The sequence below is a fragment of the Bombina bombina genome, chromosome 3 (assembly GCF_027579735.1).
Source record: "Bombina bombina isolate aBomBom1 chromosome 3, aBomBom1.pri, whole genome shotgun sequence".
Lineage (NCBI taxonomy): Eukaryota > Metazoa > Chordata > Amphibia > Anura > Bombinatoridae > Bombina > Bombina bombina.
In genome coordinates, this window is record NC_069501.1 from 1152818984 (window position 1) to 1152839011 (window position 20028).

The window sequence follows — 20028 nt, forward strand, 5'->3', positions numbered from 1 at the left end:
CTTAGAGGAGTCAGAATCCTTACTGAGATAAATATTTTTTTACTTCCTTTTCCTCTTACCAGCAACTGGAATAGCTGATAAAGCTGCAGAAACCGCAGAAGTAAACTGTGCAGCCAAATCCCCTGATAAATAAACACCCTCAGGAGGCTTTTGAGTGGAACCACAAGGCACTGCATGTGAAATTGTTAAAGCTTGGGACGTTTGAAGGGAAAGCTGAGGCATTGCTAGAACAGAACTATCCTGAGAGACAGAAGGCTCTGAGAAAGAAATGTTATCTTTAAATAATGTTTTTTTTAGACAAGAGGAGCAAAACTGCACAGGAGGAATAATCTTAGCCTCCAAGCAAAATAAACGTTTCTCAAAAGATCCAGTTTCTTCATTAGTGTCCATAACTAAAAGTAATCTGGGTCCCACAAGAAAATAACAAAATTAATAAAGATTTTTGATATTATGTCCAATTAAACTTTTAAACAACAGAAACCATTTATAAAATTCAGCACCGTAAATCCTCAGCTCTGCTGAGTGTTTACCACTCCCTGAGCCATCCCACTAGCAAAGGAAACAATTACAGGACCATAACTAATAATTCTCCTTAGGAGCTGAAAAACTTCCACACGCCGCTGCAAACTCCGCTCTGATCGAAGCAGGCAGTGAATGGCTTCTAAGGTGTGACAGATTCCTCCACTTCTATCAAGGACCTGTAGAAAAGAAAAGACAGAGTAACCAACCCTGGCTTTCTATAATAGGGGTAGCAATACTGTTAGAAGCTAAGGAAAGACCACTTTGCCGTCTTCCAACTGCTAAAAACATAATTTATGTAAGAACTTACCTGATAAATTCATTTCTTTCATATTAGCAAGAGTCCATGAGCTAGTGACGTATGGGATATACATTCCTACCAGGAGGGGCAAAGTTTCCCAAACCTCAAAATGCCTATAAATACACCCCTCACCACACCTACAATTCAGTTTAACGAATAGCCAAGTAGTGAGGTGATAAAGAAAGGAGTAAAAAGCATCAACAAAGGAATTTGAAAATAATTGTGCTTTATACAAAAAATCATAACCACCATAAAAAAGGGTGGCTCTTTGCCAATATGAAAGAAATGAATTTATCAGGTAAGTTCTTACATAAATTATGTTTTCTTTCATGTAATTGGCAAGAGTCCATGAGCTAGTGACGTATGGGATAGCAATACCCAAGATGTGGAACTCCACGCAAGAGTCACTAGAGAGGGTGGGATAAAAATAAAAACAGCCATTTTCCGCTGAAAAAATAATCCACGACCCAAAGTATAAATTTAATCTTTAAATGACAAGAAAAACTTAAAACATCAACAGAAGAATCAAACTGAAACTGCTTCTGAAGAAGCAAATACACCAAAACGGTAGAACTTAATAAATGAAATAAAAGAAATGAATTTATCAGGTAAGTTCTTACATAAATTATGTTTTCTTTCATGTAATTAGCAAGAGTCCATGAGCTAGTGACGTATGGGATAATGACTACCCAAGATGTGGATCTTTCCACACAAGAGTCACTAGAGAGGGAGGGATAAAATAAAGACAGCCAATTCCTGCTGAAAATAATCCACACCCAAAATAAAGTTTAACGAAAAACATAAGCAAAAGATTCAAACTGAAACCGCTGCCTGAAGTACTTTTCTACCAAAAACTGCTTCAGAAGAAGAAAATACATCAAAATGGTAGAATTTAGTAAAAGTATGCAAAGAGGACCAAGTTGCTGCTTTGCAAATCTGATCAACCGAAGCTTCATTCCTAAACGCCCAGGAAGTAGAAACTGACCTAGTAGAATGAGCTGTAATTCTCTGAGGCGGAGTTTTACCCGACTCAACATAGGCAAGATGAATTAAAGATTTCAACCAAGATGCCAAAGAAATGGCAGAAGCTTTCTGGCCTTTTCTAGAACCGGAAAAGATAACAAATAGACTAGAAGTCTTTCTGAAAGATTTAGTAGCTTCAACATAATATTTCAAAGCTCTAACAACATCCAAAGAATGCAACGATTTCTCCTTAGAATTCTTAGGATTAGGACATAATGAAGGAACCACAATTTCTCTACTAATGTTGTTGGAATTCACAACTTTAGGTAAAAATTCAAAAGAAGTTCGCAACACCGCCTTATCCTGATGAAAAATCAGAAAAGGAGACTCACAAGAAAGAGCAGATAATTCAGAAACTCTTCTGGCAGAAGAGATGGCCAAAAGGAACAAAACTTTCCAAGAAAGTAATTTAATGTCCAATGAATGCATAGGTTCAAACGGAGGAGCTTGAAGAGCCCCCAGAACCAAATTCAAACTCCAAGGAGGAGAAATTGACTTAATGACAGGTTTTATACGAACCAAAGCTTGTACAAAACAATGAATATCAGGAAGAATAGCAATCTTTCTGTGAAAAAGAACAGAAAGAGCAGAGATTTGTCCTTTCAAGGAACTTGCGGACAAACCTTTATCTAAACCATCCTGAAGAAACTGTAAAATTCTCGGAATTCTAAAAGAATGCCAAGAAAAATGATGAGAAATACACCAAGAAATATAAGTCTCCCAGACTCTATAATATATCTCTCTAGATACAGATTTACGAGCCTGTAACATAGTATTAATCACAGCGTCAGAGAAACCTCTTTGACGAAGAATCAAGCGTTCAATCTCCATACCTTTAAATTTAAGGATTTCAGATCCTGATGGAAAAAAGGACCTTGTGACAGAAGGTCTGGTCTTAACGGAAGAGTCCACGGTTGGCAAGAGGCCATCCGGACAAGATCCGCATACCAAAACCTGTGAGGCCATGCCGGAGCTACCAGCAGAACAAACGAGCATTCCTTCAGAATCTTGGAGATTACTCTTGGAAGAAGAACTAGAGGCGGAAAGATATAGGCAGGATGATACTTCCAAGGAAGTGATAATGCATCCACTGCCTCCGCCTGAGGATCCCGGGATCTGGACAGATACCTGGAAAGTTTCTTGTTTAGATGGGACGCCATCAAATCTATTTCTGGAAGTTCCCACATTTGAACGATCTGAAGAAATACCTCTGGGTGAAGAGACCATTCGCCCGGATGCAACGTTTGGCGACTGAGATAATCCGCTTCCCAATTGTCTACACCTGGGATATGAACCGCAGAGATTAGACAGGAGCTGGATTCCGCCCAAACCAAAATTCGAGATACTTCTTTCATAGCCAGAGGACTGTGAGTTCCTCCTTGATGATTGATGTATGCCACAGTTGTGACATTGTCTGTCTGAAAACAAATTAACGATTCTCTCTTCAGAAGAGGCCAAAACTAAAGAGCTCTGAAAATTGCACGGAGTTCCAAAATATTGATCGGTAATCTCACCTCCTGAGATTCCCAAACTCCTTGTGCCGTCAGAGATCCCCACACAGCTCCCCAACCTGTGAGACTTGCATCTGTTGAAATTACAGTCCAGGTCGGAAGCACAAAAGAAGCCCCCTGAATTAAACGATGGTGATCTGTCCACCACGTTAGAGAGTGTCGAACAATCGGTTTTAAAGATATTAATTGAGAAATCTTTGTGTAATCCTTGCACCATTGATTCAGCATACAAAGCTGAAGAGGTCGCATGTGAAAACGAGCAAAGGGGATCGCGTCCGATGCAGCAGTCATAAGACCTAGAATTTCCATGCATAAGGCTACCGAAGGGAATGATTGTGACTGAAGGTTTCGACAAGCTGCCATCAGTTTTAGACGCCTCTTGTCTGTCAAAGACAGAGTCATGGACACTGAATCTATTTGGAAACCCAGAAAGGTTACCCTTGTCTGAGGAATCAATTAACTTTTTGGTAAATTGATCCTCCAACCATGATCTTGAAGAAACAACACAAGTCGATTCGTATGAAATTCTGCTAAATGTAAAGACTGAGCAAGTACCAAGATATCGTCCAAATAAGGAAATACCACAATACCCTGTTCTCTGATTACAGACAGAAGGGCACCGAGAACCTTTGTAAAAATTCTTGGAGCTGTAGCAAGGCCAAACGGCAGAGCCACAAACTGGTAATGCTTGTCCAGAAAAGAGAATCTCAGGAACTGATAATGATCCGGATGAATCGGAATATGCAGATATGCATCCTGTAAATCTATTGTGGACATATAATTCCCTTGCTGAACAAAAGGCAAGATAGTCCTTACAGTTACCATCTTGAACGTTGGTATCCTTACATAACGATTCAATATTTTTAGATCCAGAACTGGTCTGAAGGAATTCTCCTTCTTTGGTACAATGAAGAGATTTGAATAAAACCCCATCCCCTGTTCCTGAACTGGAACTGGCATAATTACTCCAGTCAACTCTAGATCTGAAACACAATTCAGAAATGCTTGAGCTTTTACTGGATTTACTGGGACACGGGAAAGAAAAAATCTCTTTGCAGGAGGTCTCATCTTGAAACCAATTCTGTACCCTTCTGAAACAATGTTCTGAATCCAAAGATTGTGAACAGAATTGATCCAAATTTCTTTGAAAAAACGTAACCTGCCCCCTACCAGCTGAGCTGGAATGAGGGCCGCACCTTCATGTGGACTTAGAAGCAGGCTTTGCCTTTCTGGCTGGCTTGGATTTATTCCAGATTGGAGATGGTTTCAAAACTGAAACTGCTCCTGAGGATGAAGGATCAGGTTTTTGTTCTTTGTTGAAACGAAAGGAACGAAAACGATTATTAGCTCTGTTTTTACCCTTAGATTTTTTATCCTGTGGTAAAAAAGTTCCTTTCCAACCAGTAACAGTTGAAATAATAGAATCCAACTGAGAACCAAATAATTTGTTACCCTGGAAAGAAATGGAAAGTAGAGTTGATTTAGAAGCCATATCAGCATTCCAAGTCTTAAGCCATAAAGCTCTTCTAGCTAAAATAGCTAGAGAGACATAAACCTGACATCAACTCTGATAATATCAAAGATGGCATCACAGATAAAATTATTAGCATGCTGAAGAAGAATAATAATATCATGAGAATCATGATGTGTTACTTGTTGCGCTAAGGTTTCCAACCAAAAAGTTGAAGCTGCAGCAACATCAGCCAAAGATATAGCAGGTCTAAGAAGATTACCTGAACACAGATAAGCTTTTCTTAGAAAGGATTCAATTTTCCTATCTAAAGGATTCTTAAACGAAGTACCATCTGACGTAGGAATAGTAGTACGTTTAGCAAGGGTAGAAATAGCCCCATCAACTTTAGGTATTTTGTCCCAAAATTCTAATCTGTCAGACGGCACAGGATATAATTGCTTAAAACGTTTAGAAGGAGTAAATGAATTACCCAATTTATCCCATTCTTTGGAAATTACTGCAGAAATAGCATTAGGAACAGGAAAAACTTCTGGAATAACCACAGGAGATTTAAATACCTTATCCAAACGTTTAGAATTAGTATCAAGAGGACCAGAATCCTCTATTTCTAAAGCAATTAGAACTTCTTTAAGTAAAGAACGAATAAATTCCATTTTAAATAAATATGAAGATTTATCAGCATCAACCTCTGAGACAGAATCCTCTGAACCAGAAGAGTCATCAGAATCAGAATGATGATGTTCATTTAAAAATTCATCTGTAGGGAGAGAAGTTTTAAAAGATTTTTTACGTTTACTAGAAGGAGAAATAACAGACATAGCCTTCTTTATGGATTCAGAAACAAAATCTCTTATGTTATCAGGAACATTCTGCACCTTAGATGTTGAAGGAACTGCAACAGGCAATGGTACTTTACTAAAGGAAATATTATCTGCATTAACAAGTTTGTCATGACAATCAATACAAACAACAGCTGGAGGAATAGCTACCAAAAGTTTACAGCAGATACACTTAGCTTTGGTAGATCCAGCACTAGACAGCGATTTTCCTGTAGTATCTTCTGACTCAGATGCAACGTGAGACATCTTGCAATATGTAAGAGAAAAAACAACATATAAAGCAAAATTGATCAAATTCCTTAAATGACAGTTTCAGGAATGGGAAAAAATGCCAAAGAACAAGCTTCTAGCAACCAGAAGCAATGAAAAATGAGACTTAAATAATGTGGAGACAAAAGCGACGCCCATATTTTTTAGCGCCAAATAAGACGCCCACATTATTTGGCGCCTAAATGCTTTTTGGCGCCAAAAATGACGCCACATCCGGAACGCCGACATTTTTGGCGCAAAATAACGTCAAAAAATGACGCAACTTCCGGCGACACGTATGACGCCGGAAACGGAAAAGAATTTTTGCGCCAAAAAAGTCCGCGCCAAGAATGACGAAATAAAATGAAGCATTTTCAGCCCCCGCGAGCCTAACAGCCCACAGGGAAAATAGTCAAATTTTTGAAGGTAAGAAAAAATGATTAAATCAAATGCATTATCCCAAATATGAAACTGACTGTCTGAAAAATAAGGAAAGTTGAACATTCTGAGTCAAGGCAAATAAATGTTTGAATACATATATTTAGAACTTTATAAACAAAGTGCCCAACCATAGCTTAGAGTGTCACAGAAAATAAGATTTACTTACCCCAGGACACTCATCTACATGTTTGTAGAAAGCCAAACCAGTACTGAAACGAGAATCAGCAGAGGTAATGGTATATATAAGAGTATATCGTCGATCTGAAAAGGGAGGTAAGAGATGAATCTCTACGACCGATATCAGAGAACCTATGAAATAGACCCCGTAGAAGGAGATCACTGCATTCAAATAGGCAATACTCTCCTCACATCCCTCTGACATTCACTGCACGCTGAGAGGAAAACCGGGCTCCAACTTGCTGCGGAGCGCATATCAACGTAGAATCTAGCACAAACTTACTTCACCACCTCCATCGGAGGCAAAGTTTGTAAAAACTGAATTGTGGGTGTGGTGAGGGGTGTATTTATAGGCATTTTGAGGTTTGGGAAACTTTGCCCCTCCTGGTAGGAATGTATATCCCATACGTCACTAGCTCATGGACTCTTGCTAATTACATGAAAGAAAATCACAATTTCTCTTACTAAAGAGATTGACATGGACACAGCTTGACCCCAATCCTTGCTTGCAGGGAAAAGTACCTATACAAGGATAAATATCTTCAGACACCATCTTCGCACATCCTCCCGTGATCAAGACAAAGAGAATGACTGGGGATTATGGGTAAGGGAAGTGACACTTAACAGCTCTGCTGGGGTACTCTTTGCCTCCTCCTGCTGGCCAGGAGTTGAATATCCCACTAATAATTGGAATTTGTGGACTCTCCATGCAATAGGAAAGAAAATATAAATTCATGACGTGTACAAAAACAATTTCCAATAATTTAAGAAAATTCTATATTTAATATGTTGATCTGTAAAGGGAGGCCGCAGATGAATCCCTGCAACTGATTTACAGAGAGCCTTATGAATAGATTTCCCATATGTGAAAATATGGTATCATCAGGCCATTCCCCCTTCACATTCCTCAGAATATGAATAAGAAGCACCTTTCACTGAAAAATCAAGCACATCATCCTTCACCACCTCCTAAGGAGGCAAAGCTTTTAACTGGGGTATGAGTGAGGTGGGAGGTGTATTTATAGGCATTTGAGGTTTGAGAAACTTTGCCTTCTCCTGGTAGGAATGTATATCCCATCAGTAACAAGCTCGTGGACACTTATCACCTATATAAAAGAAATTCTATAATTAATATTTTGACAAATACCCAAAAACTTAAAGCGATAGTAAATTTCAGCGTTTCAAAAAACACTAGGATTTACGATCACTAAAAATAATGACGACCTTCATTCATCAGTTTAAAAAAACCTGATGAATAGGTACCTTTATTTTGCTGTGGCTTCAGTGCTAACCCAAGCACCTTCAGCCGCCCACAGCACTGCTCAATTTTTCAATGAGGTGACATTTCCACCTCTTAGAGGCCGGAGGCGTTTAGGTTATTGCTGAAACCACTGTGAAATAAAGATACCTATTCATCAGGTTTTTGTTTTTTTTAAACTGATCAATAAAGGTCGCCTTTATTTTTTGTGATTGTAAAATCTAGCGCTTTTGACACGCTAGAATTTACCATCACTTTAATTATAATCAAGATTCTATGAATCCCAGTTTAGATGTGAACAAATTTAATAGTATTATAACATTTACATAGTTTGAATACAGCTACTTTAAATTTCTCTGGCTGTTTATCAATATAATAAAGATAGTCTTTACTCATGAGAGGTTTATATATCCTACATAAGATGGCAAATTACAGGTAGAGCTCTCTAATCCTTTACTAAATTCTGTGTAACTTTTGTTTTCTCATAACCAAAGAGCACTGTAGCGTTGCAGAATAGGTTTGTAGGTTATACACTAACAACAAAAACTTAAGAAAGAAACGTATATGGATCAAGAATCATAAAAGCTTCAAACACTTTAATATATAGCACAATGGAAAAATAAATTTACAAAAAATAAAATGTAGTTGCAAATATATTACACATTCATACAATACATAGTGTCAGTGGTGTTTACAATAAATTTGCATAAAGATACTGATAGCATGGCATGTCATACTTAAAGGGACAGTAAAGTCAAAACTAAACTTTCATGATTCAGATAGGGCATGCAATTTAAAACAACTTTCCAATTTACTTTTATCATCAAATTTGCTTTGTTCCCTTGGTGGTATTTTTGAAAAGCTAAACCTAGCTAGGCTCAAACTGATTTCTAAACAGTTGAAAACCGCCTCCTAGCTCAGAGCATTTTGAAAGTTTTTCACAGTTAGACTGTGCTAGTTCACATGTGTCATATAGATTACATTGTGCTCACTCCCGTGAAGTTATTTAGGAGTCTTCACTGATTGACTACACTTCATGTCTGTCAAAGGCACTTAGATAAGGAGGCTGTCTGCAAAGGCTTAGATACAAGGTAATCACCAAGGTAAAAAGTATATTAATATAACTGTGTTGGTTATGCAAAAACGGGGAATGGGTAATAAAGGGATTATCTATCTTTTTAAATAAGAAAAATTTTGGTGTAGACTGTCCTTTTAAGCAAAAAGTGTATTTGCAGATACTTATGTTGCCATTCCTATACTGGATTTAGAGCAAATTATGTATCGCGCCCCTATTGAATATTTAAACCAGGGTTCAAAAAACGTGTTAAAATCCAGGAGTCCGCTTTTAAAATTAGGAGCCAGAAACTTTTGGTCATCCCTATGAGATACATACATTCATATATGTATTATAGTATTTTCATAGACAAATATGTGTATGTGTGTGTATACATATACACACACATACATATACATACATTCACACATATACATACATACATACACACATATACATACACACAAGCATAGACATATTAATAACAGTTGGGGCACCAGGACCCAATTTTAAGGTGCAAGTGGCTCCCTGGCATCTGGGTTTTTCAAGCCCTGATTTAAACTAATGTATTTACATGACAAAAGGTTTGATTTATCTGTAGCTATATAACATACATACCTTAATTAGTGTCTTCATACAGTTCACAAGTGCCACACGTACTTGAGTTGTACATTTTCCTTCCTTTGTCAAATGCCTAAAAAAAGGAAACCTTTTTTTATATTGACTTCTTACTCATTTTAATCTATTTTTATTGTTCACTCCGTGGTAAAATCATCATAAATCACTGCAATTGCTCTCAAGCTTAAAGGGACACTGAACCCAATTTGTTTATTTCGTGATTCAGATGGAGCATGCAATTTTAAGCAACTTTCTAATTTATTCCTATCATCAAATTTTCTTCATTCTCCTGGTAAGTTTATTTAAAAAGCAAGAATGTAAGTTTAGATGCCGGTCCATTTTTGGTGAACAACCTGGGTTGTTCTTGCTGATTGGTGGATAAATTCACCCACCAATAAGTGCTGTACAGGGTCTGAACAAAAAATTGGGTGGCTCCTTCGCTTAGATGCCTTCTTTTTCAAATAAAGATAGCAAGGAAACGAAGAAAAATTGATAATAGGAGTAAATGAGAAAGTTGCTTAAAAACAGAATTTATGCTTACCTGATAAATTACTTTCTCCAACGGTGTGTCCGGTCCACTGCTTCATCCTTACTTGTGGGATATTCTCTTCCCCAACAGGAAATGGCAAAGAGCCCAGCAAAGCTGGTCACATGATCCCTCCTAGGCTCCGCCTACCCCAGTCATTCGACCGACGTACAGGAGGAAATATGCATAGGAGAAACCATATGATACCGTGGTGACTGTAGTTAGAGAAAATAATTCATCAGACCTGATTAAAAAAACCAGGGCGGGCCGTGGACCGGACACACCGTTGGAGAAAGTAATTTATCAGGTAAGCATAAATTCTGTTTTCTCCAACATAGGTGTGTCCGGTCCACGGCTTCATCCTTACTTGTGGGAACCAATACCAAAGCTTTAGGACACGGATGAAGGGAGGGAGCAAATCAGGTCACCTAAATGGAAGGCACCACGGCTTGCAAAACCTTTCTCCCAAAAATAGCCTCTGAAGAAGCAAAAGTATCAAATTTGTAAAATTTGGCAAAAGTGTGCAGTGAAGACCAAGTCGCTGCCTTACATATCTGGTCAACCGAAGCCTCGTTCTTGAAGGCCCATGTGGAAGCCACAGCCCTAGTGGAATGAGCTGTGATTCTTTCAGGAGGCTGCCGTCCGGCAGTCTCATAAGCCAATCGGATAATGCTTTTAAGCCAAAAAGAAAGAGGTAGAAGTTGCCTTTTGACCTCTCCTTTTACCAGAATAAACAACAAACAAAGAAGATGTTTGTCTGAAATCTTTAGTGGCCTCTAAATAGAATTTTAGAGCACGGACTACGTCCAAATTGTGTAACAAACGTTCCTTCTTTGAAACTGGATTCGGACACAAAGAAGGTACAACTATCTCCTGGTTAATATTCTTGTTGGAAACAACTTTCGGAAGAAAACCAGGCTTAGTACGCAAAACCACCTTATCTGCATGGAACACCAGATAGGGCGGAGAACACTGCAGAGCAGATAACTCAGAAACTCTTCTAGCAGAAGAAATTGCAACCAAAAACAAAACTTTCCAAGATAATAACTTAATATCTACGGAATGTAAGGGTTCAAACGGAACCCCTTGAAGAACTGAAAGAACTAGATTAAGACTCCAGGGAGGAGTCAAAGGTCTGTAAACAGGCTTGATTCTAACCAGAGCCTGAACAAACGCTTGAACGTCTGGCACAGCTGCCAGCCTTTTGTGAAGTAAAACAGATAACGCAGAGATCTGTCCCTTCAGAGAACTTGCAGATAATCCTTTCTCCAAACCTTCTTGTAGAAAGGATAGAATCTTAGGAATTTTTATCTTGTTCCATGGGAATCCTTTAGATTCACACCAACAGATATATTTTTTCCATATCTTATGGTAAATTTTTCTAGTTACAGGCTTTCTAGCCTGAATCAGAGTATCTATTACAGAATCTGAAAACCCACGCTTTGATAAAATCAAGCGTTCAATCTCCAAGCAGTCAGTTGGAGGGAAACCAGATTCGGATGTTCGAATGGACCTTGAACAAGAAGGTCCTGTCTCAAAGGTAGCTTCCATGGTGGAGCCGATGACATATTCACCAGGTCTGCATACCAAGTCCTGCGTGGCCACGCAGGAGCTATCAAGATCACCGAAGCCCTCTCCTGATTGATCCTGGCTACCAGCCTGGGAATGAGAGGAAACGGTGGGAATACATAAGCTAGGTTGAAGGTCCAAGGTGCTACTAGTGCATCTACTAGAGTCGCCTTGGGATCCCTGGATCTGGACCCGTAACAAGGAACCTTGAAGTTCTGACGAGAGGCCATCAGATCCATGTCTGGAATGCCCCATAATCGAGTTATTTGGGCAAAGATTTCCGGATGGAGTTCCCACTCCCCCGGATGGAATGTCTGACGACTCAGAAAATCCGCTTCCCAATTTTCCACTCCTGGGATGTGGATTGCAGACAAGTGGCAGGAGTGATCCTCCGCCCATTGAATTATCTTGGTCACTTCCTCCATCGCCAGGGAACTCCTTGTTCCCCCCTGATGGTTGATATACGCAACTGTCGTCATGTTGTCTGATTGAAACCTTATGAATTTGGCCTTTGCTAGATGAGGCCAAGCTTTGAGAGCATTGAATATCGCTCTCAGTTCCAGAATGTTTATCGGGAGAAGAGATTCTTCCCGAGACCATAGACCCTGAGCTTTCAGGGGTTCCCAGACCGCGCCCCAGCCCACCAGACTGGCGTCGGTCATGACAATGACCCACTCTGGTCTGCGGAAGCTCATTCCCTGTGACAGGTTGTCCAGGATCAGCCACCAACGGGGTGAATCTCTGGTCCTTTGATCTACTTGAATCGTCGGAGACAAGTCTGTATAATCCCCATTCCACTGTCTGAGCATGCACAGTTGTAATGGTCTTAGATGAATTCGTGCAAAAGGAACTATGTCCATTGCTGCAACCATCAATCCTATTACTTCCATGCACTGCGCTATGGAAGGACGAAGAACAGAATGAAGTACTTGACAAGAGCTTAGAAGTTTTGATTTTCTGACCTCTGTCAGAAAAATCCTCATTTCTAAGGAGTCTATTATTGTTCCCAAGAAGGGAACTCTTGTTGATGGGGAAAGAGAACTTTTTTCTATGTTCACTTTCCATCCGTGAGATCTGAGAAAGGCTAGGACGATGTCCGTATGAGCCTTTGCTTTTGACAGAGACGACGCTTGAATCAGGATGTCGTCCAAGTACGGTACTACTGCAATGCCCCTTGGTCTTAGAACCGCTAGAAGGGACCCTAGTACCTTTGTGAAAATTCTCGGAGCAGTGGCTAATCCGAATGGAAGTGCCACAAACTGGTAATGCTTGTCCAGAAAAGCGAACCTTAGGAACTGATGATGTTCCTTGTGGATAGGAATATGTAGGTACGCATCCTTTAAATCCACCGTGGTCATAAATTGACCTTCCTGGATGGTAGGAAGGATCGTTCGAATGGTTTCTATTTTGAGCGATGGAACCCTGAGAAATTTGTTTAGGATCTTGAGATCTAAAATTGGTCTGAATGTTCCCTCTTTTTTGGGAACTATGAACAGGTTGGAGTAAAACCCCATCCCTTGTTCTCCTATTGGAACTGGATGTCCATCTTACATAATTTCTCTGGAATGACCAAATTGTCACAATCATCCAGAGTAGATAATACCTCCTTAAGCAGTGCGCGGAGATGTTCTAATTTAAATTTAAATGTTACAACATCAGGTTCAGCTTGTTGAGAAATTTTTCCTGAATCTGAAATTTCTCCCTCAGACAAAACCTCCCTCCTGGCCCCTTCAGATTGGTGTGAGGGTATGTCAGAAACGTTATCATCAGCGTCCTCTTGCTCTTCAGTGTTTAAAACAGAGCAATCGCGCTTTCTCTGATAAGTAGGCATTTTAGATAAAATATTTGCAATAGAATTATCCATAACAGCCGTTAATTGTTGCATGGTAATAAGTATTGGCGCACTAGATGTACTAGGGGCCTCTTGTGTGGGCAAAACTGGTGTAGACACAGAAGGGGATGATGCAGTACCATGCTTACTCCCCTCATCTGAAGAATCATCTTGGGCAATATTATTATCTGTGGCATCATTGTCCCTACTTTGTTTGGACACTATGTCACAATTATCACATATATTTAAATGGGGAGACACATTGGCTTTCATACATATAGAACATCGCTTATCTGATGGTTCAGACATGTTAAACAGGCTTAAACTTGTCAACAAAGCACAAAAAACGTTTTAAAATAAAACCGTTACTGTCACTTTAAATTTTAAACAGAACACACTTTATTACTGAATATGCGAAAAAGCATGAAGCAATTGTTCAAAATTCACCAAAATTTCACCACAGTGTCTTAAAGCCTTAAAAGTATTGCACACCAAATTTGAAAGCTTTAACCCTTAAAATAACGGAACCGGAGCCGTTTTTACATTTAACCCCTATACAGTCCCAGGTATCTGCTTTGCTGAGACCCAACCAAGCCCAGAGGGGAATACGATACCAAATGACGCCTTCTATAAGCTTTTTCAGTGGTTCTTAGCTCCTCACACATGCCTCTGCATGCCTTGCTTTCCAAAAACAACTGCGCATTAGTGGCGCGAAAATGAGGCTCTGCCTATGACTAGAGAAGGCCCCCATCTGAAAAAGGTGTCCATACAGTGCCTGCCGTTTTTTAACAACAATCCCCGAGATTATAATAACTATAAAGAGTTATAATCTGCCAAATATGCTTAGCAAAGTAATCGTTTTAGCCCAGAAAAATGTCTACCAGTTTTTTAAGCCCTTATAAAGCCCTTTATTCTTTTACTTAATCTAAGAAAATGGCTTACCGGTCCCCATAGGGAAAATGACAGCCTTCCAGCATTACAAAGTCTTGTTAGAAATGTGGCCAGTCATACCTCAGGCAGAAAAGTCTGCCAACTGCTTCCCCCAACTGAAGTTACTTCATCTCAACAGTCCTGTGTGGAAACAGCAATCGATTTTAGTAACGTTTGCTAAAATCATCTTCCTCTTACAAACAGAAATCTTCTTCTCTTTTCTGTTTCAGAGTAAATAGTACATACCAGCACTATTTTAAAATAACAAACACTTGATTGAAGAATAAAAACTACATTTAAACACCAAAAAACTCTTAGCCATCTCCGTGGAGATGTTGCCTGTGCAACGGCAAAGAGAATGACTGAGGTAGGCGGAGCCTAGGAGGGATCATGTGACCAGCTTTGCTGGGCTCTTTGCCATTTCCTGTTGGGGAAGAGAATATCCCACAAGTAAGGATGAAGCCGTGGACCGGACACACCTATGTTGGAGAAATTGCATGCCCTATCTGAATCACGGCAGAAACAAATTGGGTTCAGTGTCCCTTTAAGAAGAATCTAGCTCAACCTTACAGTTCAAGGGATCTACAATGACCTAATTCGATAAGTTGCTTCCTTTTGTTAGCGCAGATCATCTTAAAGACCTTTTGGTCAGCAGTGTATATGAGTAAATATAAGACTTGCAGTTTGTATATTATTATGAGCATAAAAAGAGTAGCTGTGAACTTGGAAAGCTTCACTGTCAAGCAACAATTATACAATTTTATTAAATTGCTGGAACTAAATCAAGGGTGTCCATCTTTCAAAAATAAGGATACGTTCGAAATTTGTTAAAGGGACAGTCTACTCTAGAATTGTTAATAAAACTATAGATACTGTAATCGCTTTATTACCCATTCCCCAGTTTTTCATAACCAACACAGTTATATTAATATAAATTTTACCTTTGATCACCTCGTATCTAAGCCTCTGCTGACTGCCCCCTTATTTCAGTTCTTTTGACAGACTTACATTTTAGCCAATCAGTGCTGACTGCTAAATAACCCCACGGATGTGAGCACAATGTTATCTATATGGCACATGTGAACTAGCACTGTCAAGCCATGAAAAACTGTTAAAATGAACCGATATAAGAGACAATCTATAAAGCTTTAGAAATTAGCGTATGAGCCTACCCAAGTTTAGCTTTTAACAAAGAATACTAAGTGAAAAAAGCAAATTTGATGATAAAAGTAAATTGGAAAGTTATTTAAAATCGCATGCCCTTTATTAATCATGAAAGTTTAATTTTGACTAGACTGTCCCTTTAACTATTCTATCAGTGGGCAAAATGTTGGAACACAAATAATCAATAATATATAAATAATGATTTTGAGCCAGATTACGAGCTAACAGTTACGTGTAAGTGGTATCGGGTTTATCAAGGCTTTATGCATGCGTCGAATGCAGTGCTCGTATTACAAGTTAAAAGTAAAGGCGATCAATTGAGTGCAATTTAATGCACGTCGGGATAGCTTTTCTCACAAGAAAAAAAAGAGTCACAAAAACAACAAAAATACATTTAAAAGTACAGTTGATCTCAAAATAAAACTAATAAAAATTATTTTTAAATACAATTGCACAATAAAGTGGGCTCAAAGATATGAGGTCTCAGGTAGGCAAAGGGCTTTAACATATATGTGTGTAAATATGTATTTACAGACATAAATACATATGTACATACACACACACTATGTGCATAGGAGCCCTCTGCAGTAAATTGATGAAAACAAGTAAAAACATAAATTATGCTTACCTGATAATTTCCATTTCTTCTGATGAAAAGAGTCCACAGCTGCATTCATTACTTTTGGGAAATAAGAACCTGGCCACCAGGAGGAGGCAAAGACAACCCAGCCAAAGGCTTAAATACTTCTCCCACTCCCCTCATCCCCAGTCATTCTGCCAAGGAACAAGGAACAGTAGAAGAAATAACAGGGTGAAAGGTGCCAAAAGAATATAAGGATGCCCCACATAAAATCACGGGTGGAGAGCTGTGGAAAAGGAAATGATCAGCTAAGCATAATTTATGTTATTTTCTTCTTAAATGGAAAGAGTCCACAGCTGCATTTATTACTTTTGGGAAAACATTTCTCAAGCTATAGAGGACACTGAATGCCAAGACGGGAGGGTACAATAGGCGGCCCATACTGAGGGCACTAGGCCTCCAGAAGACACCGTCGCCCAACAAACGATCCCCCACAGCTCATCTCCACAAATGAAGGAGACACCACCTGAAAGCCCCAAGGGAACAAGGCAAAGGAGAACCAAGGAAACTTAAAGGTCCCCAAATACAAAAAGAACACCTCCACGAGTGAGCCCAGCTCACAGAGACCCCAAGGGGTCCAAACAGGGAAAGGAGGCCACGCCTATACAAAGCGAAACCCGGTATAAGACCGGGCACAGAGACAGAACAGACGTCTCTCCAATATCCTGCAAGCACGGAATGCAACTGAAGAGGCAAAGTCCTCCCAGCGTCTGACCATAGAATACCAAAGTATGCGACCATGAAAAAGTGTGCAATACACCTGACCCAGGCAAAAAAAAAAAACAAGTTTAAGAACACAGAGTCCACAACAGGACGACACAGAGGGTACTTGCAAGGAAGAAGCAGTCAAGAGAGAAACAGACCGCAAAAGCAACCCCCAGAGGGCACATGCCAAGCAACCTAAGTCGCTGGACCTACACACAGATCCCTGAAAAGGGGAACACAAAACCTCAATCGAGGCCTCCCGAGAAGGAGAGTATACCCTCAGAACCCAAAGGAAGAGTAAACCCTGAAATCAATGGAGCAAGTTGAAAGGAAAAATCTATACCCTAGCAGACTAAGCTAACAGGATAGACTCAACAAAGCTAACATATCCAGAGAAGACTGCGCCCAAACGAAGTTCCTTAGACCGCTCGGCCAGACCCACACTCAGCTGGACCAACCCAGCCTCCAGGATCGAAGACAGGAAAACAAAAGAATCCTGAACGAGCGTAAGGATAGCACAGCCATCCACAAAGAGCACAAGTACAACCTAACTGAAACAAACAACAAGGCTATAGACCTAAGAATCTATCAACCCTAAGGCACACTAGAAACAGGACATCCAGCGCCAGCAGCTGAGTATGAACCAACCTCCCTGGAGGCTCAAGCCACACGGCTAACCACCAGATAACATGAGCCACTAAAAACTACTCAGAAAACCTGGCCAACCATGACCAGGTTAGGTAGATGGAGCAAGGACATAGCCCAAGTTCCCACTACCATGGAACACCCCAACCAGCCCTGAGATTCAAAATTCCAAAACCACCCAAGACAGGGTCAGGAAAAAGGCCAAGCGAAGCTTCAGCAACCAGAAGTCTCAGGGATAAAAACAGGTCCGGGCAACTAATAGTTCAGGCAAACCTTACCCTAGAACTAAACACCCCAACCGGCCAAAAAGCCAGACAAGGGTATGGATGCATATCCAGAGAATCCGGACAGCGAGAAGAACTCGAAAGCTCCGACCAAAGGAAGGAACCACCCCTAGCCAAAGCCCAACGTTCCAAGGAGCAAGGCTAGAAGTCGTATGAAGATACTTCTCAGAGCCTCAGGACAACCAAGAGGTAAAAAAAATCCTACTAGCAGGACTAGTCTCGCTAACACCTCCGCACAAGCAGAGGACACAAGGAAGAGAAGGCACTAAGCCTACCCAGCTCCGGAAAACCCAGAGCTAAACAAAAGTCCCTGCAGGGAACAACCATCACCCGGAAACACAGATCCCTAAAAGGAGATACACTCACCCCGAGGCAATGGAAGAAGACCCAAAGGCCTCTTATAACTCAGTCAAGAGTAAGAGCTGCATCTAGATATACTAGAAACAGCTTACGCGTACACCTGCAAGGTGTCAAGAGCTGCAACAGGTTTCAAACTGCAAACCTTCCGCATGCTAGACAGCTATCCCATACAAGCTGTTGGATTAAGCCCAAAAGGACAAATCCAGAGGCCTAAAAAATGAAGGCCAAACCGCTCAATAGCGGTAAGGAGCATTAAACCCTCCCACCCTCCACCACATAGGGGAGGAAACTCTAAGTTCTGATGAAATCAGATGTTGGAAAGAGTGACGCAGCGGAAAAACTCCCCTGCCCCGTCATCTATGACTGAAGGCTTAAAGGACTGAAACAATCCATTCCACCTCACAGACCCACAGGTCCTCTCGAATATTTAGTTGAACATGAAAAACAATGATAACCTGAGCACTCAGCGCTACTACCAAACCAGCAGAGCAGAACAGCGCCTAGGGCCCCAATCGGCAAGCTGCGTAAATTCTCCCTCGTAGGGGAAAAAAACAGACTAACATGTCCAACAACTTCCAAAGAAGTAATAAAGAGTATCAATCCCAGAATGTTCCCGAAGGAAACAAAAACAAATAAAAGATATATATATTTTTTTTAATATAAATAAAATATAAGGCAACCCGGAGGTTAACGCCCAAAAAGACACAGGCCTACCCGAAGGACCAGCCAAACTGAGACCTATCACACAAAATTGGGAAAGATATCAAACAAATGACAATCAGGAGATTACTTCATCCCCACATGTCTAATGAGGTGCACCATTCGAAGTAGCAGACTGAAAGTCCCCGTATCTGGTAACGATAGGGTCATTCAATAACTAAAAAACATGTCTGAGCAACACGCGAAGGCGCGCAATCCTGTAACAGAAGGCACCACACTCAGGGACAGATACCCCCGTGGGGAACTGTAGAGGCCCTCCCCAAGGCGGAAGGCCCGGGACAATAAGGCATGAGCACATTCTCAAATAAACGTCTATACTCTGCAGATGAACAATCTCCAAAATTATGTGGAAGTGAAAACGTGCTACAACCTCCGGAGAAACGCCACCCCGCATGGAGGAACCATAAAAACATAATTTATGTAAGAACTTACCTGATAAATTCATTTCTTTCATATTGGCAAGAGTCCATGAGCTAGTGACATATGGGATATACAATCCTACCAGGAGGGGCAAAGTTTCCCAAACCTCAAAATGCCTATAAATACACCCCTCACCACACCCACAATTCAGTTTAACGAATAGCCAAGCAGTGGGGTGATAAAGAAAGGAGTAGAAAGCATCAACAAAGGAAATTTGGAAATAATTGTGCTTTATACAAAAAATCATAACCACCATAAAAAAGGGTGGGCCTCATGGACTCTTGCCAATATGAAAGAAATGAATTTATCAGGTAAGTTCTTACATAAATTATGATTTCTTTCATGTAATTGGCAAGAGTCCATGAGCTAGTGACATATGGGATATAAATACCCAAGATGTGGAGTCTTCCACTCAAGAGTCAATAGAGATGGAGGGACTAAAACAAAAACAGCCATATTCCGCTGAGAAAATAATCCACAACCCAAAAATAAGTTTATTTTCACTTTTGAAAGGAAAAAACAAATCAAAAAGCAGAAGAATCAAACTGAAACAGCTGCCTGAAGAACTTTTCTACCGAAAACTTCTTCCGAAGAAGCAAATACATCAAAATGGTAGAATTTAGTAAATGTATGCAAAGAGGACCAAGTGGCTGCTTTGCAAATCTGATCGACTGAAGCTTCATTCTTAAAAGCCCATGAAGTAGAGACTGATCTAGTAGAATGAGCTGTAATTCTCTGAGGCGGGGTTTGACCTGACTCCAAATAAGCTT

The 20028-nt window shown here is 40.2% G+C and overlaps 1 protein-coding gene across 1 annotated transcript in view; it reads right to left on the bottom strand.

Moving 5' to 3' along the window:
- Positions 1-20028, bottom strand: part of ATM (ATM serine/threonine kinase) — a 925848-nt gene that overhangs the window by 609160 nt on the left and 296660 nt on the right. The window contains exon 21 of the mRNA XM_053708547.1: positions 9465-9540. Coding sequence (XP_053564522.1) covers positions 9465-9540 — 76 coding nt within the window. The remainder of the gene's footprint in view (positions 1-9464; positions 9541-20028) is intronic.